The 26,586-nt window shown below is 48.6% G+C and overlaps 3 protein-coding genes across 10 annotated transcripts in view; 1 reads left to right on the top strand and 2 right to left on the bottom strand.

Moving 5' to 3' along the window:
- The window catches only part of OSBP2 (oxysterol binding protein 2), a 212,183-nt gene extending 197,040 nt beyond the window's left edge, over nucleotides 1-15,143 (bottom strand). The window contains exon 1 of one of the 4 annotated variants that reach the window (XM_038575656.1): nucleotides 14,987-15,143. Coding sequence is in view for 1 of the 4 variants with exons in the window: in XM_038575654.1 (XP_038431582.1) it covers nucleotides 1,223-1,452 (230 nt within the window). In the remaining 3 variants the exon portion in view is untranslated. Of the gene's footprint in view, nucleotides 1-1,222; nucleotides 1,506-13,970; nucleotides 14,075-14,986 lie in introns of those variants that run through there. The other 3 variants (XM_038575658.1, XM_038575654.1, XM_038575657.1) reach the window with 3 other exon arrangements.
- On the top strand, nucleotides 1,684-21,158 carry DUSP18 (dual specificity phosphatase 18). 5 transcript variants are annotated; one of them, XR_005379381.1, is made up of 4 exons: nucleotides 1,684-2,019; nucleotides 5,370-6,449; nucleotides 18,150-18,290; nucleotides 18,817-21,158. XR_005379381.1 is itself a non-coding variant. In XM_038575663.1 (2 exons), exon 2 carries the CDS (start codon nucleotides 5,439-5,441, stop codon nucleotides 6,003-6,005), a length of 567 nt encoding a protein of 188 aa, XP_038431591.1. In that variant the 5' UTR covers nucleotides 1,684-2,019; nucleotides 5,370-5,438; the 3' UTR covers nucleotides 6,006-8,185. The 5 variants fall into 5 exon arrangements, 1 of the variants encoding a protein (XP_038431591.1); XR_005379380.1 differs by lacking the exon at nucleotides 18,150-18,290 and adding an exon at nucleotides 17,648-17,888; XR_005379382.1 differs by lacking the exon at nucleotides 18,150-18,290.
- Nucleotides 20,200-26,586, bottom strand: SLC35E4 (solute carrier family 35 member E4). Its single transcript, XM_038575662.1, has 2 exons — nucleotides 25,454-26,586; nucleotides 20,200-21,166 (listed from the first exon to the last, which is right to left on the bottom strand). The coding sequence occupies exons 1-2, from the start codon at nucleotides 26,070-26,072 to the stop codon at nucleotides 20,733-20,735; spliced, it is 1,053 nt and encodes a 350-aa protein (XP_038431590.1). The 5' UTR covers nucleotides 26,073-26,586; the 3' UTR covers nucleotides 20,200-20,732.

Below are 26,586 nucleotides of genomic sequence, written 5' to 3'. Positions count from 1 at the left end.
TTATAAACTAAATGTACAATAGGAAGCAATGGAATAAATTTTAATTAGGTCATAGAATAAAATACTATGCACTCATGAATAAAATAGATATCCACAGGGTACTAGGTGGGGGGGGGGGTGTGCTAGGTAACACAATAGTAAAATTTCTTGTGACAAATTTTTCCCCCAAAAGATGTATCACCATGTTGTAGTACATATATATGAATGGTTCTGAAAGAATATACACCAAAAATGTTAACAGTGATTGTCTGTGGCCATTCATTTTGCTTGCTTGTCCTGTCTGATTTTCCTATAAAAGCGTATACTACTTTGACAGGACCAAAAGGATAATTTTTAAAGATTAAAACATTTTGAAGGACTAAAATTTTTTTTCTAATTAATTTTCTGCCAATTTGGAGTTACATTTTTACACTTATGGACTAGTTTAAACAAATGTCCCCAGTCTCCCATGTACATCTTTCTGACAACAAAGGCATGAAAATACAAAGGCTCGCATACAAAAAAGCAGCTCACATACAAACGTCTCCCTTGTATACTGTAAATATTTAAAGACACATAAAATACTCTGAACCTACTCATTCGGGTGAACCAAATTTATCAACACTTCTTGGAAAAGTTTTAAAGGGTTGGGGGCAGTGACTGTAAATACCTCCTTTCAAGTAATAAATGGTCATTTTGAACCACAATGCTTTCCAACTGCAAGGCCTCTAGGGGAGGAGGCTTCCAGGGTTGTGGGATGGAAGGGAGGGAGGGGTAGTGGCTGAATTGAGGGGCACTGCCAGGGCTTCTGGGGCTGCAGAGAGGGGTGTCAGGCTTGAGGGGCCTTGGGCCTCGCTAGGCTCTAAGGTGAGTTAGAGGGTGACCCAAAGGGCGCTGGGGACCCCGGGGCTCTGCTGCGATGTCGAGCCTGGAAGACTAACAGGCCGGGGGGATTCGGGGACATGCGGGTGGGAGATGGCAATTCTCCCCGGGAGTCCGGGCTGAGAGTTTGGGCTCCCAGGCTCCCGGAGGTGCGAGCGGTTGGACTGGGAAGGACCGGGGGCTCGCATCTGTGAGAAATCCAGGCTCTCTCGGGGTTTAAGAAAGTGCCAGGCTCCGAAGGGCTCGGGGCTCGGGGAGAGCCAGGGCCGAGGTCCCCAGGGCCGCTGGAGGAGCGGGGGGGGGGGGGGGGGGGTCGAAGAGAGCTGGGGGCCGAGGAGAGCCCCGGGCACCCGGGCCGCACCTGAAGAGCACCGGCCGCTGCACGGTCCGCGGCCGCAGGAAGCAGATCTGCGGGTGGGCCCCTATTTTGATTTCGGGTTGGCTGCTGAACCTAACGTGCCGGGAGGCCGAGGCCGGGTTGGCGTCGGAGCTGGTGGTCGCCTGGGCGGCAGCCGAATGACCGGACGGCGAGCCCAGGTTCCATGTGACCGAGGGCCTGGACTGCTGGGCAGCCGAGTCCGAGTCTACCATGCTCGAGAACGACTCCGGAACGAGAGTCGGCGGGCGCCGGCGCGGACGCAGAGTGAATCTCAGGTCAGACGCGGGGAGCTGAGCTCGGCGCGTTGCCCGGGAGACGCGTGACGGAAGGTTGCGGGGGGGGGGGGGGGGGGCGGGGCGGGACGTGTGCGCGAAGTCTAGGAGGCTGCGGACGCGGCCAGGATTGTCCCTCGGCGGCCGCCGTGGTGCAGCCGGGCGCGTTGCCGTGGAGACGGGCTGCGCGTGACAGAGCGGGCAGCGGCGCGCTGAGCTGACACTACCTCTCGGCTAGGACTCCTGCGGCCCCCGCGTGATCGCGGGGCGGGTAACCGAGTAAGGCCGGGGGTGGGGGGGCGGCTCCAGGGAGCTGAGACGAGGCCGGGCTTTCTCTGAGGACCCGGCACTACTGATTCCTCCCCGCGGGGAGGGACTGTTGCTATGGAAACCAGAGCGCGGGGTAGCCAGGGATGGTGGCGCCCGGATGGTGACAGATCTTCCCTCACCCGGAGACCCTCAGCCGAGGCTTCCGGCGCGGCTGCTTCCTGAACGAACGGGAGAGAGGTAAGACTGGGGGGGGTCTTGACGCCCAACAGACGAGGGAGCGCAGGCCAACGTCAGCTGCGCAGGAAGCCTGGGCGGCTCACCCCTGGATGTGGCTCTTTGCTCTTGTCAACCCGCGGGCTTCGTTGCACGCTTATAAGCCAATATTAATGAACGCCCCGCGGTGCTTGCCGACTTTTCCCACACATAATGAGACCAGAAAGACCAGCTTTCGGACCGTGCTTTGTGACCCTAGACAGGCCCTTTTCTCTCCTCTACTTCACTTTCCCTTGTGTAAAACGAAGATATTAGTTACAGACACCGGCCTATTATGTTTGCTTGAAAACAGAACCAGATGAAGGACGCCAGAGGCTTTATAGGCTATAAAACGGTGAAACTAGTCACCACCCCCCTCCCCACCCCCCACGCTAAATGTTCTTCAAATCTTTGTGTCATTTCTTGAGGCGATCTTTGCAACTCCCTGGCCCCAAGCCTGAAATAAATCCCTTTATTCTTCCCTCCCATAAAGCTTTACGTTTCAACGTCCCTAACAGCAGTAAGAATAGTTACCATTAAAGAAAAAAAAAAGAAGAGTTACCATTTATAGAGGGCTTACTCTGTGTCAGGCCCTTTAGTTTACCTGGGTTACCTCATTTCATCCTCAGAAGGTCTTATAAGACAGGCACTATTATTCTTATTTTCCAGCTCTGTTGTGCCTATAATTGCCTTTTTTTAAATATTTATTTATTTATTTATTTATTTATTTATTTATGAGAGTCACAGAGAGAGAGAGAGAGGCAGAGACACAGGCAGAGGGAGAAGCAGGCTCCATGCAGGGAGCCCGACGTGGGACTCGATCCCGGGTCTCCAGGATCATGCCCTGGATTGAAGGCTTTGCCACCGGGCTGCCCTACAATTGCCTATTTAATATCTGCCTCTCCCACTAGACTTTGAGCTCTGTGAAAGAAGGGGCCATGACTGTCTACATTTCAATATCTCCAGCCCCTAATACAGAGCCTGAAAAATATTTCTTAACTAGCATGAAAATGTCTCTCTTCCCATTGCTACCCTTACCTTCAAGAGAAATGTCTTCTTTGCTAACTTTCTGTCACTGGGATGGATAGCAGTTTCCTCTATTTCTGTTTCCTACTGGGCACTAATTTTGGGGACCCGCAGTGCACTTTTCTCTGGGCTTTCGGGTGATAAGAATCCATTTTGCGTGATGAACATCCCTTAGCATTTAGGCTTTCAACTGAGTTTTTGGGGGGCTTTTTCTCTGCCCCACATGACCCTTAGAACAAACAACCCCATCTGGCCTTCCTGGGGTGAGCCTGTTGTATTTGACTCTAGGGCATTGGCCGATAGGATTTCCTATGTAGCCTTTGGCCTTGCTTTCCAGCAGCTTAGGAACCACCCTCACCTCCACCAAGCCCTTTCCCCAACCCCAAATTTCAGATGAACAAAGACAGAGAACTCATCCTTTCCAGATCTCTCAGAAGGCAGAGTTATGGCTGTTGGAGTCATTCCTCATTCAATAGATATGTATCAAGCAACTACTTGTACGGACGCAGAACTTAGCATTGGTGATGGAGTAGGAGTAAAGATAGTTATAGCGAATCCCAATAGAACTCACAGATGAATCAAGACAAAAAAAAAAACACATCTTCAGGAAGTAGTAGGAAGAAGAGCACATAAGACTTAGAAGGCCTGGAGGAGCAGGGACTTGATTAAACATAGGGGAGGGGTATGGTTCCAGGAGGTTTCCCTCAGGAAGTGACCCTTGGCTAAGATCCCAAGTCCTCTGCTGAATGGAACAGATCATGATGTCATAGGCTGGTAGGGAAACAGGGTTCTAGGCCAAGAGAGCAGCAAAGATGAAGGCCCTGGACCAGGGAGGACCAGGTGTCCATGTGACACTGTACATGGCTCAGCCTAGCTGAGGTCCTTCAGGACGTAGGAAAAGCTAATAGAAGGGATAGAGATGGGCAGGAGCCAGACCACAAATGGCCTTGACAGCCAAGCTAAGGGGTTCCATCTCATCCTGACAGTGGGCAGCCAGTGAAATATATATATATATATATATATTTTTTTTAAGATTTATTTATTTATTCATAGAGAGCCAAGAGAGAGGCAGAGACACAAGCAGAGGGAGAAGCAAGCAGGCTCCATGCAGGAAGCCCGATGTAGGACTCGATCCCGGGTCTCCAGAATCACACCCCGGGCTGCAGGCGGCGCCAAACTGCTGCGCCACCAGGGCTGCCCAGCCAGTGAAATATATTATGCAGGGGAACAGAACTTCTGCTCCTCACTTGTCTCTGCCTGATGAAGACTGCCATTTGGCCTTGAGAAGTGTGCTCTAAATCCAAATACTCCTGTTTCAGTGGAACATATGAAAATGTGCTATTGTTGCAGCTTTGTTCAAGACTGGGAGAATGAAGCGCCTAGGATTTCTTTCTTTTTTTTTTTTTTTTTTTTTTTTTTAAGATTTTACTTATTTATTCATGAGAAACAGAGAGACAGAGAGGTAGAGACACAGGCAGAGGGAGAAGCAGGCTCCATGCAGGGAGCCCGACGTGGGACTTGATCCCCGGTCTCCAGGATCACGCCCTTGGCCGAAGACGGCAGCGCTAAACCGCTGAGCTACTCAGGCTGCCTGGGCCTAGGATTTCTTAGGAGAAAGCAGGGGTGTGCCCCTCCCTGGGGTGCCTGCCACAGCCCTGCTGCACACAGCATCATGCTGGTATAGCTTGTCTACCTGAGGCCCCTCTGTTTCTCTGGGAGCTGCTCTAGTGCCCTTCATGCTGGCCTCCAGGAAGCTTTCAGCCACCCTCTTCCCCAGTCCCTCTCCTTAGAGGCAAAGTGCAAGAGCTTCGTTAATGTAGGACTCTCTAATTTGACATCACTTTCACAGAAGCACAACCTATCTCTTCAGAGGGATGGTTCTTGGAGGGGGGAATCTGAGACCCCCCTTTCTCTTATACCACCAGTGACTTCCAGCACAGTAGGCTCTAGCACCATGTCAGTGCTTCAGAATCTCATGATTTGAGCATAAAGTCAGAGGAGAAGCAAGAGGCTGCTTGTGGCTCCTCCCACTTAGAGGGAGAAGAGGGCTGTGAACCTAGGCAGAGGGGCCAAGGCCCAGCTGATGGACACCAGTCAGCTTGCTTAGCTAGAGATGTGGAGCCCCTCAAGGGAGGCCTCGAGTTCCAGACTTGTAGATAAGTTCTTTGGGTACTTCTGCTGGGATGGTCAGAGGACTACTTTGGAGATCCAGTATTGACCCATTTATCCATTCCCCAGAAATCCCCTGGGGTTGGCTTTCTGGCCCGGCTGGCCTCCTGCTCTCTTAAATGTTCTCTCCCTCCTTGCAGTTTTCCATGGCATGGCCTAACAGAAAGATGTAGCCTTTGTGCCTCCCTGGCCGCTGACCGCCTGGCCTGATGACAGCACCCCCGTGCACCTTTCCGGTTCAGTTCCGGCAGCCCGTGGTCAGCGGCCTCTCACAGATCACCAGCAGCCTGTATATCAGCAATGGAGTGGCCGCCAACAACAAGCTCATGCTCTCCAGCAACCAGATCACCACGGTCATCAACGTCTCGGTGGAAGTGGTAAACACCTTATACGAGGACATCCAGTACGTACAGGTGCCTGTGGCTGACACACCCATCTCGCGTCTCTGTGACTTCTTTGATCCCATAGCCGACCACATCCACAGTGTAGAGATGAAGCAGGGCCGCACGCTCCTGCACTGCGCCGCTGGTGTGAGCCGCTCAGCTGCCCTCTGCCTGGCCTACCTCATGAAGTACCACGCCATGTCCCTGCTGGATGCCCACACGTGGACCAAGTCATGCCGGCCCATCATCCGACCCAACAGTGGGTTTTGGGAGCAGCTCATCCACTACGAATTCCAGCTGTTTGGCAAGAATACCGTGCACATGGTCAGCTCCCCTATGGGAGTGATCCCTGACATCTATGAGAAGGAGGTCCATTTGATGATTCCACTGTGAGCCATCCTACCAGTCCCCGCACCCAGGTCGGGGGTGCAGATCTGCTGTAGACCCTCCACCACGATCTGAACTTAAACATTCTCCTTTTGTTGGTACAGACAAAACAGATGATGCCTTTTATGAGGGTCAGAAAAAAAAGGAAAGGTGCTGTAGATTTTAACCTTATTATCCATATCTTCAAAGACGAAATTCACTAACTGCCCATTGGTGCAGAGAAGTTTCCAACCCTCTAAGTGACATGTCACGGCTGCTGGCCAGAGGGGAGAGTGAGGCAAGTGTCCGGGTCAAAGTCCAGCACCTTACGCGTTTAGCAAGCCTAGAATCCTGCTGTCCTCCACCAGACCGACTAACCCAGGAATGAATGAGTCAGCCACAATTCCACTTTATTCTTTCAAACCCAAAGCCAGAGCCTTAACCATCATGGTGCCTCCTGTGGTGTTCACAGTAAGTGCCAATCCCCTAGATAAGTGGCCTTTGGGTAGTGCACTGGTCCTGGGGGCCCAGGCCAACCCTGCTTCCACCTTCAACCCACAGGGGCCCAACTCTGGTTTCCTGGATTTGATTTACATATGACATAGTTTTTCAAAGAAAGCATTTCATAGTCATAAAATTTTTAAGAATATATTTGATTTTGAGTACTGTCATACATGGCAAGATCTCAAAGTATCCTTGGCCGTTCCCTGCCAGCTTTTGGGGGATGGCATTAGTTTCTTCTTAGAGGCACATGTGAAGAGCAGACCTGACATCAGGCTTCAGGGGTTCCCCTCAAAGGTCTCGATTTGGAAAGCCAGAGCTGCAGACCGGAACCTAGCCTTGTCACTTCCTCCCCCATGTGATCAGGACCTCTTGGCACCTCAGCTTTCTCATCTGTCCAACCACTGACAGCCCTTTCCTCCCAGCGTTGTCATGAAGATTCAACGATCCCTTAACACGGCGCCTGGCACGTGGTAGGTACTTTATGGTAGCAACTCTCATTACGGATGCTGCTTTGGCCCTGCTGGTCTGGGTCAGTGTGGTCATCCTCATGATAGCATTTCCAAACCATCCGTACACAGCCTTTCACTGTTTACAAAATGCTCTTCATAAAAGTCATCCTGTGTGGGAAAAAAAAAAAAAAAAATGGTCTGAGGTTCTTTCAGACCCTACCTTAGAAGAGGCCTAAACTTCGTAGCCTTTTCCGAGTTCCCATTGTGTTCAATCCACGTGTGATCTTGGTCCTAAAGCAAGGAACACACTTCCAGCTTCCTCTAAAAGGCCTTGTTTAGATTGCTGACCATTAATGTGGGTGCCGGCTAACCACTGGGTCCATGGGGGCACATGCCAAAGGGACAAATGAGTCAGCCCCAGCTATATGCCCTGAAGTCCAGGATTGTTCAAACCTCGTAGGGGCCTAAGGATCTGACTTAAGACCAGTTATTCTAACCCAGAGGTTTTCAGATGAACCTTATATGAGACAGACAAAAGCACAACTGTTCTGTGAATCCAGAGCCCAGTGGAGGCCAAATTTTGCCTTCTCCCTCCAAACCTACCCTACTGCCACTTTCATAAAGGGCATGCCCAGGGGTGCAATTTTAGGGTGAAGAGGAGAAGGAAAATCACTGCTTTGGACTGACTTCTCATTACACAGGCGAACAAACAGACACACGAACACCAGGGCTGATGTGGCAGGGCCCCCACAAAGCAGTCTTTCTGGAAGAAACCCAGATGGAAAGTTTCTCTTAGAGCCTTTTTAGAGAGAAATTGATTGTGACATATCTTATCTTCATTTAAAAAAATTTTTGAGTTAACATACGATAAAATTAATTATATGTGCAGTTCTGTTTTAACACATCTGTATAACTACCTCTACAATCAGAACACAGAGCAGTTCCATCATCCAAAAAATCCTCTTATGCCACCACTTTGTAGTCAAACCTTTGCCCTGCCCCCAGCCTGTGGCACATACCAATCTGATCTCTGTTCCTATAGATTTGCCTTTTCTAGAATGTCACATACATAGCATCATAGAGGATGTAACCTCTAAAGGCTTCTTTCAGTATATCTTTGAGTTTCATACATGTTGCTTTTTATAGCTAAGTAGTATTTCATTGTATGGATAACCACAGTTTGTTTTCATATTCACCCACTGAAGGATATTTGCGTTATTCTAATTTTGAATAAAACTGCTACAAACACTTGTTTACAGGTTTTTATGTGAACATAAGTTTTCATTTATCTAGGCTATATACCAACAAATGGGACTGATCAGTTATATGGCAAAGGTTATGTTTAACTTTCTAAAAAAACTGCCAGACTTCCAGAGTGGCTATACTGTTTTGCATTCCACTATAAGAGATCCATTTTTACACTAGTATTTGGTATTTGGTACTGCCAATATTTTTTATTTTAGCCATTCTGATAGGTGTGTGGTATTAGCTCATTGTGGTTTAAATTTACATTTTCCTAATGTTGAATATCTTTTTGTGTGCCTAATTGCCTTCCACATACCTTCTTTTGTGAAGTGTCTATTCTTTTGCCCATTTTAAAATTGGGCTGTTTTCTCACTCTTGAGTGTTGAGAATACTTTATATATTCTGAATACAAGTCCTTTGTCAGATAAAGATTTGTAAATATTTTTCCCAGTCTAGCTTATCTTTTCATTTCTCCTAGAAGTATCTTTTGCAGAGCAAAGTTTTTAATTTTGATGAAATGCTACTTGCCAATTTTTCCTTTTATGGATTGTTTTTTGGTGTCATGTCTAAGAACTCTGCCTAACCCCAGATCACAAAGATTTACTCCTATGTTCAGTTTGAGGGTCTAAATTTTTCACTTATTTTTATGGTCCTTTGGTTTAAGTTGTGAGGATTTGTTTGAGGTTCATAGTTTTTCATGTAATTATCTAATGGTTTCAACTACATTTGTTGAAAACTGTCCTTTATTGAGCTACCTTTGCTCCTCTGTGTAGGTCTGTTTTGGACTTTTTATTCCCTGTGATTTCACTTCACCAATACCACACTATCTTGATTACTGTAGCTTTATAATATGTTTTCAAGTCAGACAGTATGAGTCCTCCAATTTTCTTTACAAGAAGTTTTGGGGGGCTATTCTAATTTCTTTGCCTTTCATATTAATTTTAGAACCAACTTGTCTGTATCAACAACAGTAATAAACACCTCCTGGGATTTCCATTGAAAGTGTGTTAAATCTATTGGCCAATTTTGGGGAGAATTGCCATTTTTACTCAGTTGAATCTTCCAATCCATGAATATAGTATGCCTCCCCATTGGTTAGGTCTTGATGTCTTTCATCAGTGTTTTGTGGTTTTCAGCATGTAAATCTTATATATTTTACTGTATTTATACCTAAGTATTTCTTTTGAGGAAGGACATGTGTAAAAAAGTTTTTAATGTTGGCTTCCAGTTGTTCACTGTTGGTGCTATATAGAAACACAGTTGATTTTTGTATTTTGACTTTGTGTCCTGTAACCTTGCTAAGAACATTTTTGTAGATTCCTTTGCAATCTACATGTAGACAGTCTTGTCATGTACAAATAGAAATAGTTTTATTGCTTCCTTTCCATCCTGAATGTCTTTGATTTATTATTTTATTACTTGGCTATGACTTCTAGTACAATGATGAATATGAGTGATGAAACAGACATTCTTTGTTCCTGGTCTTAGGAAGTGTTCAGCCTTTTACCATTAATTATGATGTTAGTTATAGGCTTTTTGTAGTTAAGGAAGCCCTTTGTTAAATTAAGGAAGTTAGGGAGGAAAGTATTGTCTCCCCTTCTACTTACTGAAAGTGATGTAAATTTAAATGTTCTTTAAATGTTTGGTAGAATTCATCAGTGAAACCATCTAGACCTGAAGATTTCTTTTTCAGAAGAATTCAACAACTGGGACGCCTGGGTGGTTCAGTGGTTGTGCGCCTGCCTTTGGCTCAGGACATGATCCTGGAGCCCTGGGATTGAGTCCTGCATTGGGCTCCCTGCATGGAGCCTGCTTCTCCCTCTGCCTATGTCTCTGCCTCTCTCTCTCTCTCTCTCTCTGTCTCTCATGAATAAATTAATAAAATCTTAAAAAAAAAAAGAATTCAACAATGAATTCCATTCTTTTAGTCATTAGGACTATTCAAGTTACCTATTTCATCTTTGGTGAGTTTTTGTAGTTTGTGATTTTTCAGGATTAGCTCCATTTCATCCAAGTTGTCAAATTTATGCACAGAGAGTTATTTGTAGTATTCCTTATTATCTTTATTATCTGCAGAGTCCACAGAAATATCACCTTTTTATTCTTCATGCTGATAATTTGTCTTCTCTCTTTATTTCTTTATTAGTCTGGCAAGAGGTTTATCAATTTTTTAAAATCTTTTTAGACAATTACCTACCCTGTTTATTTTCTCTTTTTGTTCTTCCCTTTTCTACTTCATTGATTTCTGTTCTTTATTATTTCCATGGTTCTGCTTATTTCAAATTTATCTTGTTCTCTTTTCTAATTTTATAAGGCAGAAACTTAGATTTTAGACCTGCATCCCACAAATTTGATGTGTTGCATTTTAATTTTTGTTCATTTCAAAATATTTTCCAGTTTCTCTCAAAATATCCTCCTTTACACATGTATTATTTAGAAGTGTATAGTTTAATTTCTAAGTATTGGAAATTTTACAACCATCTCTGTTATTGGTTTCTAATTCCATCATGATCAAAGGACATAAGTTGTATGATTTTATTTCTTTTAAATTTGTTAATGTTTACTTTATCAGATAGGATTTGGTCTATCTTGGTGAATGTTTCATGTGCTCTTGAGGAAAAAAAGGTTATTTTGGATAGAGTGGCTAATAAAAGTCAGTTTATTGATTGATGATGATTGATGGTGGTTTTGATTCTTTCATACTTATCCTAATTTTCTGTTTGTTTTATTGGTTACTGAGAGAAGAGTGTTGAAGTATTTAAAATTGTAGGTTTGTTTACACCTCCTTTCAATTCTATTAATTTTTTCATGTATTTTTAAGCTTTGTTGTTAGGTATATACATATATTTAGGATTATTATGTCTTCATAGTGAATTGATCTTTTTTCAATATGCAATTGTCTCCTTATCCTTAATTTTTTTAAAGATTTTATTTATTTATTCATGAGAGACAGAGAGAGAGGCAGAGTCATAGGCAGAGGGAGAAGCAGGCTCCATGTAGGGAGCCCCATGTGGGACTCGATCCTGGGACTCCAGGATCATGCCCTGAGTCGAAGACAGACCATTAACCGCTGAGCCACCCAGGCGTCCCCTTCTTAATTTTTTGAAGTCTACTTTGTCAAATATTAATATTTTAATATTAATAATTTTTTAGTTTGTTTTTAGTATTTGCATGACATACCTTTTTACATCCTTTTACTTTGAATCTACTATATTGTTAGATCGAACATGGATTTCTTATGGACGCCATAGATTTGAGTCCTTTTTTTTTACACATCCAATCTGTCTTTTAATTGGTGTGTTTAGACCGAAATTATCAATATTTGGATCTAGGACTACCATTTTGTTTTCTGTTTGTCTCCTCTGTTTTCCATTTGTTTCCCTTTTCCTGCTGCCTTCTGGATTATTGAATATCTTTAAAGTATTCCATTTTTATTTTATATGGTTGTTTCAGAGGTTATTGAATATTTTAAAAGTATTCCATTTTGATTTTATGTAGTTGTTTCAGAGGTTACACTAGAGAATATATTATATGTATTTAATTTTTCAGAATCTATTTAGAATTAATATCTTAACCACTTCTGATATTCAGTGGATAATGTGTTAGTTTTCTTTTGCTGCTATAACAAATTACCACAAACTTAATGGCTTAAAACCATACCTATTAATATTTCACAATTTCTGTAGGTCAGAAGTCTGGTTGGGCTTGACTGAATCCTTTGCTGAGAGTCTCACAAAGCCAAAGTCAAAATGTTTCATAAGGCTGAAATCATGTGCATTTTTTTTTTCTTTTTACAGGGAAGCTCTGGTAAGGATTCTGCTTCCAAGCTTATTAAGGTTGTTGACTGAATTCAGTTCCTTGTAGTTGTAGGATAGAGGGCCCCATTTCCTTATTAACTATCAGCTGGAGGCTGGTCCTTTCTCCTAGAAGCTGCCCATATTCCTTCAAATGCTATCCAGGGGGTTGAGTCCTTCTCACACTTTGAATACCTCTGACTTTTCCTTCTGTTGCATCTCTCTAAATCCAGCCAGAGAAATTCTCTGCTTTTAAGGATTCATGTGATTAGGCCTGTCCAATAATCCAGATAATCCTGATTTTAAAGTCCAAAACTTCAAATGATCTGCAAAGTCCCTTGTGTCATATAGAGCAACATTCACTATTTCCAGGAAATACAGCATGGACATCTTTGGAAAGGATGGGTATTCTGCCTATGACAGTTAACTTCTATTGATCTATTTTCAAGTTCACAGACTTGAACTGTCATCTCCATTCTGCTACTAAGGCCATCCAGTATATTTTCAATTTTTGATGAGTGTAATTTCTTAGTTTAAATTTTTCTATTTGGTTATTTTTCTGTATCTTCTATTTTTCTGTATCTTTCTATTTTTATCTTTTCATTTGTAAAGTCTTTTTCTGACTATTCCATCCAGATCATCTCAGTGTTCAGACTTTCTTGGTTCTTTGTATGTAGAGTAATTTGAGATTGTATCCTGAACATTTCGAATATTATGTTATGAGACTCTAGGTGTTGGTTAAATCCTATGGAAAATGATGAGTTTTTGTTTTAGGAGGCAGTTGACCCATTGAGGTTCAGTTCTGATCTGCCTCCTATGGACTGTTAAAAACAACACTATAAGCACAAAATGAAGTCATTTATGCTAAGCCCCAAGCCACCAAATTGAGACTTAATTTAATTATAGTTTTAACTCTACCAGAAATGGAATCTTAAACCAATCAATCAAAAGTTGCCTGATTGGCACTAGTTAGATAATCGGCCTGACAGATCCTTGCTGTCCCCGAAGGAAAAATAACCTTGCAATAACCTACCCACTTTTTTGCCTAAAATAACTTCCTCGTACCTGTTCCTTTCTGCTTATAGAAGTCTTCCATTTTGTATAGCTCCTTGGAGCACCTTTCTCTCTGCTAGATTGGATGCTGCTAGGTTCATGAATCATTGAATAAAGCCAATAAGATCTTTGAAATCTACTCAGTTGAATTTTGGGTTTTAAAAAGGCCATAGTTGGGGATCCCTGGGTGGCGCAGCGGTTTGGCGCCTGCCTTTGGCCCAGGGCGCGATCCTGGAGACCCGGGATCGAATCCCACATCGGGCTCTCGGTGCATGGAGCCTGCTTCTCCCTCTGCCTGTGTCTCTGCCTCTCTCTCTCTCTCTGTGTGTGACTATCATAAATAAATAAAAATTAAAAAAAAATTTTTTAAATAAATAAATAAAAAGGCCATAGTGGGCAGCCCAGGTGGCTCAGTGGTTTAGCGCCACCTTCAGCCCAGGGTGTGATCCTGGAGACTCAGGATCGAGTCCCACATTGGGCTCCCTGCATGGAGCCTGCTTCTCCCTCTGCCTGTGTCTCTGCCTCTCTCTCTCTCTCTCTGTCTCTAATAAATAAATAAAATCTTTTTTAAAATAAAATAAAAGGGCCATAGTTCCAATGTGAGTTCAATTTTCAAAACTTTGGCAATGTAGTTTAAATCTGTCCTAAGTTTGTGCCACCCAGGGACCGGTCTGAAATCTGGGTGGACTACCTAGTTTATGAGTCAGACTACCTAGTGTGAAACTCATTGGAATACTGTTGAGTCAGATCCATTCATGGAATCTAGCAGTTCATATGGAAGGAAACATACCACTACCAGCTCTTGACCTAAAATTAAGTCTTAGGTACTTTGCCAGCTGCCACTGCCATTGCCACTGCCGCTGCCTGAGTTTTAACAAGTATCAGGCCTTCCTGGGGGGCAGGGCAAAAGAAGAGAAAAGGGGGGAAATAAAAAGGGTTTCCCTTACTTTGTCCTAAAGTGGCCCTCCTTCTTACTCTTCAGACCAGGAGGACAGGGCTTTTTGGAGTTTTTTTCTTCCATGCCCAGGCACAGTTCCAGGAGTCACACTGCCTTTGAGACCAGGCCAGGAGATACAGGAACAAAAAACAAAACAGGAAGCTCACCGCCAGATTGTTTATATTTCAAGTTCTGATTCCCTTTCCCAAACCACCTGCTACCATTTCGTTTTCAGAGTCTTCAGAGAGCTGCTCCATCCGGTCCAGTGTTTTTAGTTGCATTTGGGGCAAGGACAGATGATGCTCACTCTACCTTACTCAGAACTGGAACCCTAAGAAGTTTATTTTTAAAAATATATGCCCATTTGTAGAAAAAGGAAAACAAATATGGTCCATCTATAATACTATCTTGAAGCAATAACCAAGTCCACATTTTGGTACACTGTGTACATTTACTTCCATGTATTTTCTTCATAGTTGAGGAGATATAATTTTGGATCCTCCTTTTTAAATCATTCTTTTTAATTTTCAGAATTGGTTGTGGTAGGACCAAGATTTCATATCCTAAGCGGAAGAGGTGGAGATTGAGGGCTCTTGAGAGTGCCCAAGTCCTTTTCCCAAATAGTTCACTCTGTTCTTTCAGACTCTGTAGAGTGGCCCTTTAGTCAAACAACCTAGGAAAGTAGGTCATATTGAAGCTTTAACATAATCCTGTAATAGGGGAAGAATGAAATGATCCTCACAGCCCAACACCCTGTCTTGGAGCAGGAATTCCAGGTCACTGTGATTTTATGAGCCTTTCACTTTCCCACTTTCAAAGTCCAGAATTTCTTTCTTTCTTTATGATGAATTAAACGAATTAAATTTGGCTTGAGAGTTTCTGTGAGGTTCATAATACCCTGTCAGGTAAATAGTGACACGCTAGCGGCCCTGGGGACTTCCCTGAACAGCCTCTGTAAGATGGTGATCTCCTTACAAACCCCAGGGACAGGTCGCTCTTGACCCTAGAGTACACAGTCCTGCTTACCTGTACCTGGGACGTTTCATCCAAAAGCCCTAGGAACCCATCAGCCTTCATCTCTGGACTTAGAACCAGTATCACTTACGAAGCTTGAGAGGGAGCTGAGAGGTGGGTTTTCATCCTGCTTTGTGACTTCAGTCAGACCCTGGAGTTTTTCTGGAATTCTGTCTGCTGTGTAAACGAGAGTCACAATGGCATCTGTGATGACCCTAAGAATGTCACAATGGCCCAGCAGTTTAGCACCCCCTTCAGCCCAGGACGTGATCCTGGAGACACGGGATCGAGTCCCACATCGGGCTCTCTGCATGGAGCCTGCTTCTCCCTCTGCCTGTGTCTCTGCCTCTCTCTCTCTCTCTCTCTCTCTCTCTCATAAATAAATAAATAAAATCTTTTTTTTTAATAAATAAAATCTTTTAAAAAAAAGTCACAATGGCATCTGTGGTAAGCCAAGAATGTGTCCCACAGACCTCCAATTACAGAAAGTAAAACTGACCAAAGGCCATGTGAAATCTATGGGCATGTTTATGCTGAGGCGAGACTTCCCTCAGACTCCTTCTAGCTAGTTCCTGAGCATAGCAGGGGTGCTAAGGCAGACCCACTCCTGGGAGACTTGGAGCTTGTCCTGTTGGCTTCTTTGGCTTAGGGATGCTGAACCTTCCTTGGAGTGCAGTGTGGTCAGGACCGCTTCTCCCAGCCTTGCTCTCCTCTCTCCTCCACTCAGACTCTGGCTCACATCATGGTCTGATAGCTCTCCCAGCCTTTCCCGTCCGCTTCCCATTTTCTCTCACAAATGTTTGCCTTCATAAAACCCTTGCACTTTTCCTTCCATCTTGGTGCCTGCGTCTCAGAGGACCTAGAGTAAGCCACCATGCTGCCCACCTCCCGGAGGTGCCAACAGACACCCAAGAGCAGAAAGCTTTCGACACATGTAAAAGCCTCTTGCCACAAATGTTTCTAGATGTCCCCTTGGCAAAACATTTGTAATGCTTTTCCCCTGAAAAAAAAATATTTGCAGACTGAGCTAGGTGGGGATACCCGGCTGGCAACTTCTGTGGCAGATGCTCCTGGGCCAGACCCTACAGGTCCCCATAACTTCACAGCTGGCTCTGTTCTCTAGAGCAGAGCATGGAGCAAGAAATGGCAGGATCCCAAGAATTAGGAGATGAAGTCCTAGCCCTGCTGCTCCCCCCTTTGCATCAGATTTTTGCTATGGCCTGAATATTTGAAATTCATATGCTGAAAACCTAATGCCCAAGATGATGGTATTAGGAGGTAGGGACTTTGGGAGATAATGAGGTCATGAGAGTGTACCCATCATGAATTGGATTAGTGTTCTAAAAGAGGCCCCAGAGAGCACATTGCCCCATCTGCCATGTAAGGATACAAAAAAGTGACCCAGAAGAGGCCCCATGCCCCATCATGCTGGCACCCTGAGCTCCAGAACTGGAAGAAATAAATTTCTGTTGTATAGGGCAGCCCCAGTGGCTTACCGGTTTAGCGCTGCCTTCAGCCTGGGGTGTGATCCAGCAGACCCGGGATCAAGTTCCATGTCGGGCTCCCTGCATGGAGCCTGCTTCTCCCTCTACCTATGTCTCTCTGCCTCTCTGTCTCTGTGTCTCTCATAAATAAATAAATAAATAAATAAATAAATAAATAAACAAACAAACAAACAAACCTTAAAAAAATTTCTGTTGTTTGTAAGCCAGCCGGCCAGCCTACGGCATTTGTTATAGCAGCCTGAACAGACTAAGATCTTCATCTTGGTGACTAAGATCTTCATCTTGGTTCCTCCTCCTCTTTGGGCTCCTTATATGTATGACAAGGATTAAACTAGATTTGTGGCTTTCAAACAGGGCTTGTGGGAAATTTGGCAGATGTGCTTCAGTGGTGAGGGGTTTCCTGGTTTAGCTAAGGTGCTTCAGCTTCAGCTTGTTTGATATTGGGTTCCAACATAAGATGCATGGACAGGGTTCTCACACCAAACAAAGTTACACACAAAGCGAAATGCCCAGTCCAGGCAGCAGGTACTCCGGCACTGGAATCTACCCAGTTGGGATGCTGGCAGTGATTAGAGGAGGGAGGGGCACATGATGGTTGTGGCTGTCAGGAGGGGGCAGGAGAAGGCCTAGATACTAGAGGGTTCCATCAGGCACAGGGAGCAAGGGTGGCCTCGTATAGCTGAAGAATCATGGGGAATGGGCTTGGAGATCTCAGAGCATCCAGGGCTTCAAATACCAGACCAAGGAGCCCAGACTTTCTCTTGTCTGCAAGTGAGAAAAAGAGAAAGCAGCCTCCGGCCCTCTCTGAGCAAACATTTGCCAAGTGCCCGCTGTGGGCAGGACCCCACAGCAGAGGTGCGGCCAACAAAATCCCACCTGGAGCAGGAGGCCCCATGGCCCCAAGCTGTGTGCCCCTCAATCATTCAACAAACATTCACTGATGTGGCCAGCCTGAGCTAACTTCAAAGATCCCCTCCTCTTGGTATTCATGCCCTTAGGATAGTCAAAGTTGGAGGGCCCATACTGGATAGGATTGACCCATCTCAGAGAAATGACAGTACTAGAATTACATAATAAATGAAGATGTTAGAGAAATGAGTGTGACTTTTGAAATTGGGTCACAAAGGACATTGTGGCTCTTTGCTTTTTTTCTCACTCACTTTGATAGAGGCCAACTACCATGTCATGAGGACACTCAAGATGCCCTATGGAAAGGCCCATGTGGCAAGGAACCGAGGCCTCCTGCCAACAGCCATGTGTATGACCCATCTCTTGGAAGTGGACCTTCCAGCCCCAGTCAAGCCTTCCTACGACTACAGCCGTGGGTGACATCCAGAACTATTCCACTAGGCCACTCCCGAATACCTAATGCACAGGAACTGTGAGATTCTCATGCATGTTGCTTTAAGGTGTAATATTTGGGGATAGTTTGTTACCCCAAATCTATACAACTGCTGGTACTCTGTGTTGTGCCCACAACACTGTCCCCATTGTCCTCTGGACCTATACTACCTCTTCCCTGATCTCGCTACCTCCAGTCTATTTCCCCTCCATGTCAGATCCAGACCAAACTAAAAGGCCACTATCAAGAAACATTTATTGAACATCATGGCTCGCTCGCCTGCTCAAAATCTCCCTTGGCTCTCCACTGTGTTTTGTGTTCTTTCCAGGAAGTATTGGCAAATGAGCAGGGGCAGTACGATGGTGGAGCTTCTGGCATCCCTGAGCTGATTTGGGAACAGAGCAGAGAGCAAGAAGAGTCCTTGTTTGCTCTGGCCCCTGGAATGACAATCCAAGGGCCCCCTGGGGAGGTAGGGAGGGGCCCCCTTGCAGCTGGGGCTAAGACAAGGCAGGAGCTTTGTTCTGAATCCACAGTGGCAGGATGCCCAGCACAGACCCAGCCTCCCCAGCTTCCTCCAAAGCCGGGCAAGAGGGTGAGAGCTGGGGCATCCCTCCCACTGTGCTCTTAGAGCAAGTCCTGGGGGACTCTCAATGTGGATGGAAGGCTGGGTAGGAGGGAAGTGGCTAGTATGAAAAGCTTTTGGGGGAAGCCGAGGAACCCCTTGGGGTTTCTGTTGTTAGTCTGCTGACATTTCTTGAGGACCTATTAGGTTTCAGGCACTATTGCTAAGCACTTGCCATACGTTAGCCCACTGCAGCCCCCCAGAGCTAGACAGGGTTAGGTTCTCTACTGCTGTGCCCACTGAACACACAGAGGCACAGGAGGAGAAGGCCCTTGCCTGGGGTCACACAGCTTAGACACGCCGGGGGTTTGAACCCAGGTCCAACTCCCTGTTCTTGACTAGTATTCTCTTCCACCCACTCTACCCATGCCAGGTACTGTGCTGGTGTTGGTGAGACAACGGTGAGCAGGACAGCTGCCTTGACCCTTCCAGAGCCCGGTCTGGCTCTGGTCGACTAGTTCTGACAATGGGATGTGCTCAGCGCCCTGCCTGAAGTGTGGGGGGCTGGGATGACCTTTCGCTGCGATTCTCGTCAGCTTCTTCTCGTCAGCTTCGCTTGGAGCAGGGCAGTGGTAAGGGTAGGAAAGAGCTTCCCAAGGAAAGTGACGTCTGTTATCCTGAAGAGGCTTCCCAGCAAGGACTGGGTACAAAGATTGAGGCTCGGAGAGGCGGAGTGACTTGCCTGAGACAACTAGTAAAAGGCAGAGCCTTAAGAGACAGTGGCCTGCATGGGAATCACCTGCTAAGCCCTTCCCACCAGTGATTCCAGCAATGCCCACTCCTGGTGACGCTGTGGCACCAAGAGAGGCCAAACAGGTCACACTGTGAGAAAGGATATAAGCCCAGCCCAGGGGGAATCTCCTCAATACTGGATAGCTCTAAGTCTGGTGACAAGCCAGCACCCAGGTCAAGCATGACTCCAATTCACCCTGCCCTCCCCTACAACCACCAAGGGCTGGCTTTGATCGGACAGGGCTTGGGGGCAGTGGGGCAGGCTCACCCTTCAGCCAAGTATTCCATGGGGGCCCAGGAACCAGGACGCAGGTGTGAGAGGGAGGCTCCTGCTATGGCAATGAGCTCCCTTGAAAGAGAAAGGGTCCTGAGTACTGTGAGGCCCTGCACCCAGAGACATCTAATCTGTCCTGTCTGGCCAGGCCTCAGAGTGGAGGTTGGAAATGCCCAGGCTGCACAGGGACAGGGCTGGGCCAGCGGCATCTCTGAGTCACAGGCAGGGTGGGTAGTGAGTGACTCAGCCTGAGCCCACTTCCCCTCTGAAAGGCCAGCCTGGGTGGAGACCAGGGCCAGGAAACCCTGCGCCTGTCCTTCGTGGGCCGGGTGCCTGAAGGAAGGTGGTGAGGATGGAAGGTGGAGCCCGAGGAGAAGAGAAGCAAGATAGGAGCCAGGTGAGGCCGCAGGGGCCAGATCTTGAGGGTCCTGTGGTCTGGGGCAGGAAGTTCTGTTTTGTCCCCAGAGCAGTATAGAGCCCCAGAAGCTGTGTGTTTTAGAAAGAGAATTCCAGAGCTGTGTGGAAGGTGGAGTGGAGAAACCAGAGCAGAGCAGGGAGGAAGCCACCGCCACCATGCAGAAAATGAGCAATGGCAGCCCGGCCAGTGGAGGGATTTTAGAGAAGGGGACCCAGACAGGGCATGATGGGAAAGGGAGGATGTCCTGGTTTCTGGGGGAGCAGCTAGCGGCCAGGGGGCCCTGAGCTCTCCCTGTATTTCCTTGGCTGTAACCCTGAGGAATGACACAGGTATACAAGCAAAAATAGTTTATTTGAGGATGGAAGACCCAAAATTGGGGGGCCCAAGGGTGAGGCTACAGCAGCTGCCTAGAGTTGGCACAGATGACCCCACTCCCCAGGGGATCCCAGCAACAAAGAAGCCCTTCCTGGGGCCCCCTAGCTGCCTCCCCCACTTCCTGGAGGAAGGATTGTGCAATCGCCAAGAATCATCGTCGTCATCAGAACATGGTGAGGTTTTCAAAGTTTGGCCAGCAATTTTTGGAGTAGTAGTTGATGCTAATCATAATAATCAGTCCGACAAGCACAGTGATTGTGCCAGGTCTGGACCCACCATCCAGTGGTGAGTGAGGTCTGTGAGGAGAGGCAGGCAGGGACAGGAAATGGTTCTCTCTGGGAGGCAGAGCCTCCAAGGTGGCCTTTCCAGAAGGCCCCTCTCTCTCCCTTGGCTCCAGTGGCTGCCGGCTCTCTACTTTTCCCATGGCCACTGGCCAACGTTGGATTCAGGCTAGGGTCCGTCCCAGGGAACCCAGGTGTTCCCCTAGGTCTCAAAGACCTTTGCCAGTCTGGTCCCTCCGCCAGGGGTGCCGGCGGGCAGCCCAGGAGGCCACGAACTCGCAGTTGTGGTAAAGGAACATTCCTGAAAGGGTGAGTGCAATGCCCACGTAGCTGAGAGCACTGAGGCGGCTGCCAAATAGGAGTCGGGACAGGACGAGGTTGCCCACGACAGTGAGGTTGCCCAGGACGTGGACGGTGAGGGCAGAGGTGAGAGCCAGCAGAGAGAAGCTGGCCAAATTGTAGAGCACGGACAGGAGGCAGCTGAGCAGGATGCAGGCCCAGAGGTGGGAGTTGGTGGGAGTGGGCGGGGGTGCCACTCCGGCCTCCAGCACCAGGGCCGCACCCGCCAGCAGGCAGAAGCTGGGCAGCGAGGTGGCGTACAGCAGGGTCACCGCGTCCAGCCTCTCCTCCTGCAACAGGGCACCTGCAACCAGGACAGCAGCCATCAGCACCCAGAGGGAGACAACCCCCGCCACCTGGCCGACTCGGCGTGGGCTCCGGGGCCCAGCACCCAGGAAGCCTGCCTCAACCCCTCCGCAGAATTACTGGCTCCTGCTCCATAACACGAAAGCCAAGACTCCTGTCACATCACCTGGACTGTGACCTGTGCTTAACCTCTGTATCACCTGCAACGTTGGGTGAGAACACCTAATACGTAGCATTGTTGTAAATATTAAAGTAGATGACACTTAGAAAGCCTCTATAAGGTGAGTGCTAAATGTAAAAAGGTAAATAAAAGGCAGCCCCGGTGGCTCAGCAGTTTAATGCCGCCTGCAGCCTAGGGCATGATCCTGGAAACCCGGGATCAAGTCCCACATCAGGCTCCCTGCATGGAGCCTGCTTCTCCCTCTGCTTGTGTCTCTGCCTCTCCCTATCTGTGTCTCTCATGAATAAATAAATAAAATCTTAAAAAAAAAAAAGGTAAATAAATAAGCCGGTTATCATCCACTTCAAACCACCTTCCACATGCTGAAATAGTCATCTGCTTGTGATAGCCAAATGATCAATAAACACAAAAGTGCCCCCCCCCCCAAAGTCTTCGGGGGCTCCCCAGGCCCTGGAGAAAAATCTCTTTGGTTCTTAACCAGCTCGGAAGGCCCTGTGCCAAGTGACCCTGACCCACCTTTCTTGTTCTCAGGCCTTACTCACCCACCCGCTACCCCACCCTGCAGCTCCCACCACCATAGGGCAGACAGACCAGCAGAAGGTCAGCTCTGCCAGTTACTAGAATAAAAAAAAAAGTTTTATAATAATAAATTGGAGTCAAATGGCAGGTTCATTCTTTGCTTCATTCACTATGACCCCTGGGATGATGGGAGAACAAGAAAGTCATTGTTTGCACTTGGCTGTCACTCACTGTTTATAACTGATCTGCAGCATCTTTTGCTACTAACACGAAGGCTGCTTGTCAAGATGAATCCAGGACTAAGAGGAAGCCTTTTAGTTTTGCATGGAAAGAGGATCCTACCAGCTTGCAGATGTGTGTGTGCGTGTGTGTGTGCGTGCTTAGACATATTATGACACAGCTGTTCACAAAGGAAGCAATGCCCATCTTCAAAGTCAGACAGCGCTCCAGTGAAACGATAGTATCTGCACCCTGGTGATGCTGTTTTGGGGCCCTCTCCAAGCTTTAGTGGAGAGAGATGAGTAATTGATCCAGGCCCCCTCCCAGGGCTCTTGGAGCCTCTGTGCATTTTCTGACACACGATTTCCAAAGAGCCACAGGGGTGCTTACTCATAGGCCAGGAGAGGAAAACCGTATTTCTCTCTCGGTTTCATTTTGATGTTTTGGCTTTGTTCTCTAGGCAACAGTCCCTCTAGCTCAAGCATTTCTAGAAATGAACAGATAATTGGAATGCCTCCTGCTCGTTCACTCCAAATTTAGCACTATTACAAGCAGCATGTGGCTTATACATTAGAGGTCCCATCACGGGAAGGTGTTTAGGTGAATTTCGCCCACCATGAGGCAGCCAGGCAGGAGGGTCCTAACCTCCCCACCACCCCAGCCCCTTCTGCACAGTCTGCATCCCACCCAGCCCTCTGCCTCCCCTTCCGGCCCTCCAGGGAAAGAGCAGTGATCCTCTGCCACAGGCCACTTACTCCATTTCCTGTCCCCCTAATGATCCCTACCCTGCCAGCCCCACCAAACCCTCTAGTTCAACCTCTCCTCCTCTAAGGGCAATTTTGTTTCAGCATCTGAAAGCACCCAGGCTTCTGACCCTACAGACAAAGGTTCTCTAGACCCTCTGTTCCGCCGACTGCTGGCTTGTTCCATCTTTCTTTGCTCCCGCACTAGCTGTGTAATATCACGCATGTCAGCCTGTGTCCTCATATGTGACAACACCCCCCGCCACAGGAGGGTGCAAGGTGCTGAGCTCAGGGCCTGGTGCCCAGTGGCAACCGCTCACCACGGCAGCTGTCATGATCCTCCCTGCCGCTCCTGCTGGCTGACATCTGTGCCCTAGCAAGGCCTGCTTCCCACTCCCAGAATGCCCTCTCCTCTGGTCTCCCCAGGAAGAAGAAACTGCCCACCCCGCCCCCACACCTGTGCCCACCTTGATTCTAGAACTTTTCTCCCACCAGTGTAGTCTCTGCCTCTGAGTGCATCTTGCCACCAGCCTGAGAGCTCAGGCAGAGATCAGGTCAGGCTGCTCTCGGATGCAGGTGGGTAAAGCTGAAAGCAAGTTCAGCAAGCTGGCACCTCACTTCCCACCCTTTCTGTGAGTGTAGCCCCACTGTGGGCCTGCAAGTGGCCCAGGTGGGAAAGAAGCTACTGGTCCTGCCCTCGGCTGCCTGGGTAATCCTCTTCCTGGACTCTCATCCCTACCCCCTCGAGTCTGCTCTCAGGAAAGGAGCTGGTACCTGCCGTTTACACTCTAGTCTGAAAATGCACCCCTGGAAGTAGAAACCTCCTCTTATCAAAACCCCATCTCACTTCCTGGCTCCAGTCTGTTCCTCCCCATCTCTGCCAGGCTCCCATCTCGACTGGTGGGGCCTCCAGCCTCCTAAGCTCCCTCCTTAGCATCCACGGCATCCACGTAGCCTAACCAGCTTGCCACTTCTGCCATCAGAGCCGTTAACAACCCAACCACTTAAGGGGAGTACCTGCCTGCGCCAGGCTTCAGGACAGGTGCTGGGGACGTGGAGATGCCGAAAGCCATTCATGCCCTCTCAGAGCTCCTATCTGGTGGGATGCAGATAGGTAACCAAGTGGCTACAATACAGGACATTCAGAGCTGTGATGGGAAGCAGAGGGTGCAGTAGGAGCCTGGAGGAAGCACCCAACCCACGTCAAGGGCCAGGTGCTTGACACTTGGGAGAGAAGGAGGTAGCTGGCAGAAGCCAAGAAAGAGACCAAGACCAGGCACCTGCTGTGCCTGAGGCCTGGGTGAGAAGCAGGCGTGCTGTAGGCCTGGGGTGGGGGTGGGGGGCAAGAGGTCAGGTTTCCCACTGCCGACTTAGGCCCAGAGCTCTGGCCCAAGCTCAGCCACCAGCTCTCATGTAACTAGAGGGCAAAAATAGAACAGAGCTTTGGTCCTGTCTCAGGGCCCAGGAGGACGGGGACAGGGCCTCTGAGTCCTGGCTCTGAAGATGCCAGGACAGCCCTGAGCTCTAACTTCCACCTTCCCTTTCCTGCAGGCTGCCCCCAACCCCAGCCTAGCATCCTTGGAGCCCCTCCTCCTCCCAGGCCTGGATCACAGATCTCGGAGCTGGAAGGGCGAGAAAGCAAGAGGCCCCTGGAACTCCATCAACTCCAAACCTCCTCCTCTGAACACACACAGGGAGACTAAGACCCAGATAAGACCCAAGGTTGACCAGCAGGTATGAACAAAGGCGTGGCTGGATCCCAGGCCTCTCCACACCAACTGGGCACCCTGCCCTCCCCCACATCTCCCTTAGGTTGAGGCGGGGGGAGTGGGGGCACTGTGACTCAGATGCCCCTTCGTAAGACAGAGAGGAAGGCATCTTCTACCCTCAGTGATTTAGCAGGGTCTCAACCTGGAGCTTCCACATCACCTTCTGCCCAGAGCCCCCCTGTCTCATTTCTTTAGAGGTCAGGTGGGGCAAATTCATGAACTCTAGGTCTCAGTTCCTTGGACCATCAAATGAGAATGAAGGTTGTGGTTGCCATGGCAATTCAAGGTCAACACCCAGCATAGGGCCTGTTACACTGCAGCTCCCAGTAAATATCAGCCATTCTCCAGACTTAACCAAACCCTTCACCTTCCAAATCCCAGCTCAAGGTCCCTCCCTCTTTCTCTCTCTTGGGTTCCCATGATCTGGTGTTCCTGTGGGTCCAGAGCCTTACACCACATCACATGGACAGCATGGAGTCTGACTGCCTGGGTTCAGGTCTTGCCTCTGCTGCTCAAGGCCACATGACCTAGGGCAAGTCTCTCTACCTGTCAATGGGGACAGTATAGTGACTTCCTTCATCAGAGCAGTATAGAGATTCAACAAGATAAGCGGTTTGACAAAACATGAGACAGAGATCAATGGCAACTACTAAATATTGGTTGGGGTCTAGAGCCTAAGTTTGGGGCCCGGAATTCTCTGCCCTTTCTGAGCCTCCATTTCTGCCTCTTCCAAAGTCATGGACCTCCGTTTCTTCATTTAGAAAATGGGATAATAGCCATACTCTTCACAGGGACATCCAGGCCACACGCCTTCCCCAATCCCCACATTCTCAGCCAGTGACCCAGGCACTCACTCTGCTGAATGGACTTGAGGCCACGGAGGCAGGTAGCAGCCAGCAGGAAGCCACAGCCAGCAGGAGGTGTCCGGAGCTCCCCAGCCAGGCTGCAGGCAGCCCCCAGGCAGAGTGGACCCATGGCGGCAAATTGTAGCGGGTGGTGGCGACGGCCGAGCAGCAAGGCTGACAGGGCCAGTGTGATCAGTGGTGTGGTAGTGGTGGCCAGCTGTGCCAGGTCCAGGGGCACCGCGCTCAGGCCCACGTTACCACAGGCCATCGAGGTGCCGAAGGTGAGGCTGAGCAGCAGCACTTGGCGGCGAGTACGGCTGGGCATGGGGCGCTGTGCCCCCCAGTGGCATGCCAGTGCTGCTGCCAGCATGTGCAGTGCTGAGAGCAGCAGGGGCCGACCGAAGCCATGCACGGTGAAGATCCACTTGTTGAGGCTCGACATGCTGGCTCCCGCTAGCAGCCACACCAGTGCTGCCACTGCCACCCGGGCCCGGCCAGGCTGCCCAAGGGTCCGGGGGGTGTCAGGGGGCCACTCAGGGGACCCAGCCACCCGAGCACCACTAGCCACTGCCACTGCCTCGGCTGAGGTCATCCTGCCGTCATGGTGCTCCAGCGGGCAGCGACACATCCGTACCAGTGGGTCTGGGGCAGGAGGACGGCTCCCCAGTGACCAGCTCTGGGCCACCAGAGTCCCCCTGTGGGCCAGGCCGGATCCCAGTTCCCCAGATCCTGGGGCCCGCCTCAGACAGGTGAGGGCACTGCTTCTGTGGCAGGCCTGTGCCAGCCAAGGTCCAGGAGCTATGCCGTGTCCCTGGCTCAGCCAGGGCAGAACCCAGGCCACGCTGCTGGGTGCCGGGCTCTCCGGGGCTCAAGCCTGGCCTAGGAGGCTGCGGGCACCTCTGCCCAGGCCCAGGTGAAGTCCCCACTCTCCTTCCCGCTTTTAAGCCCCTCCAAGATGAGATGGAGTCTTCGTTCCTTGTTCTCTTCGGTCCAGACCCCGCGACCTACTGCTTGCTTCGGCCGGGCCCAGGCCTGGCAGGGCGATCGCGGCACCAGCTCCCGGGGTGTCCGGCGGTGTCCGGTGGTCGCGGCTCGGCCGTGCGCTCAGGCCCGGCGCCAGCTGACACCCGCCCCGCGCTCGC

Source organism: Canis lupus, chromosome 26 (assembly GCF_011100685.1).
Source record: "Canis lupus familiaris isolate Mischka breed German Shepherd chromosome 26, alternate assembly UU_Cfam_GSD_1.0, whole genome shotgun sequence".
Lineage (NCBI taxonomy): Eukaryota > Metazoa > Chordata > Mammalia > Carnivora > Canidae > Canis > Canis lupus.
The sequence above is the reverse complement of the archived record's forward strand: the minus strand, read 5'-3'. Positions and strand labels throughout refer to the sequence as shown.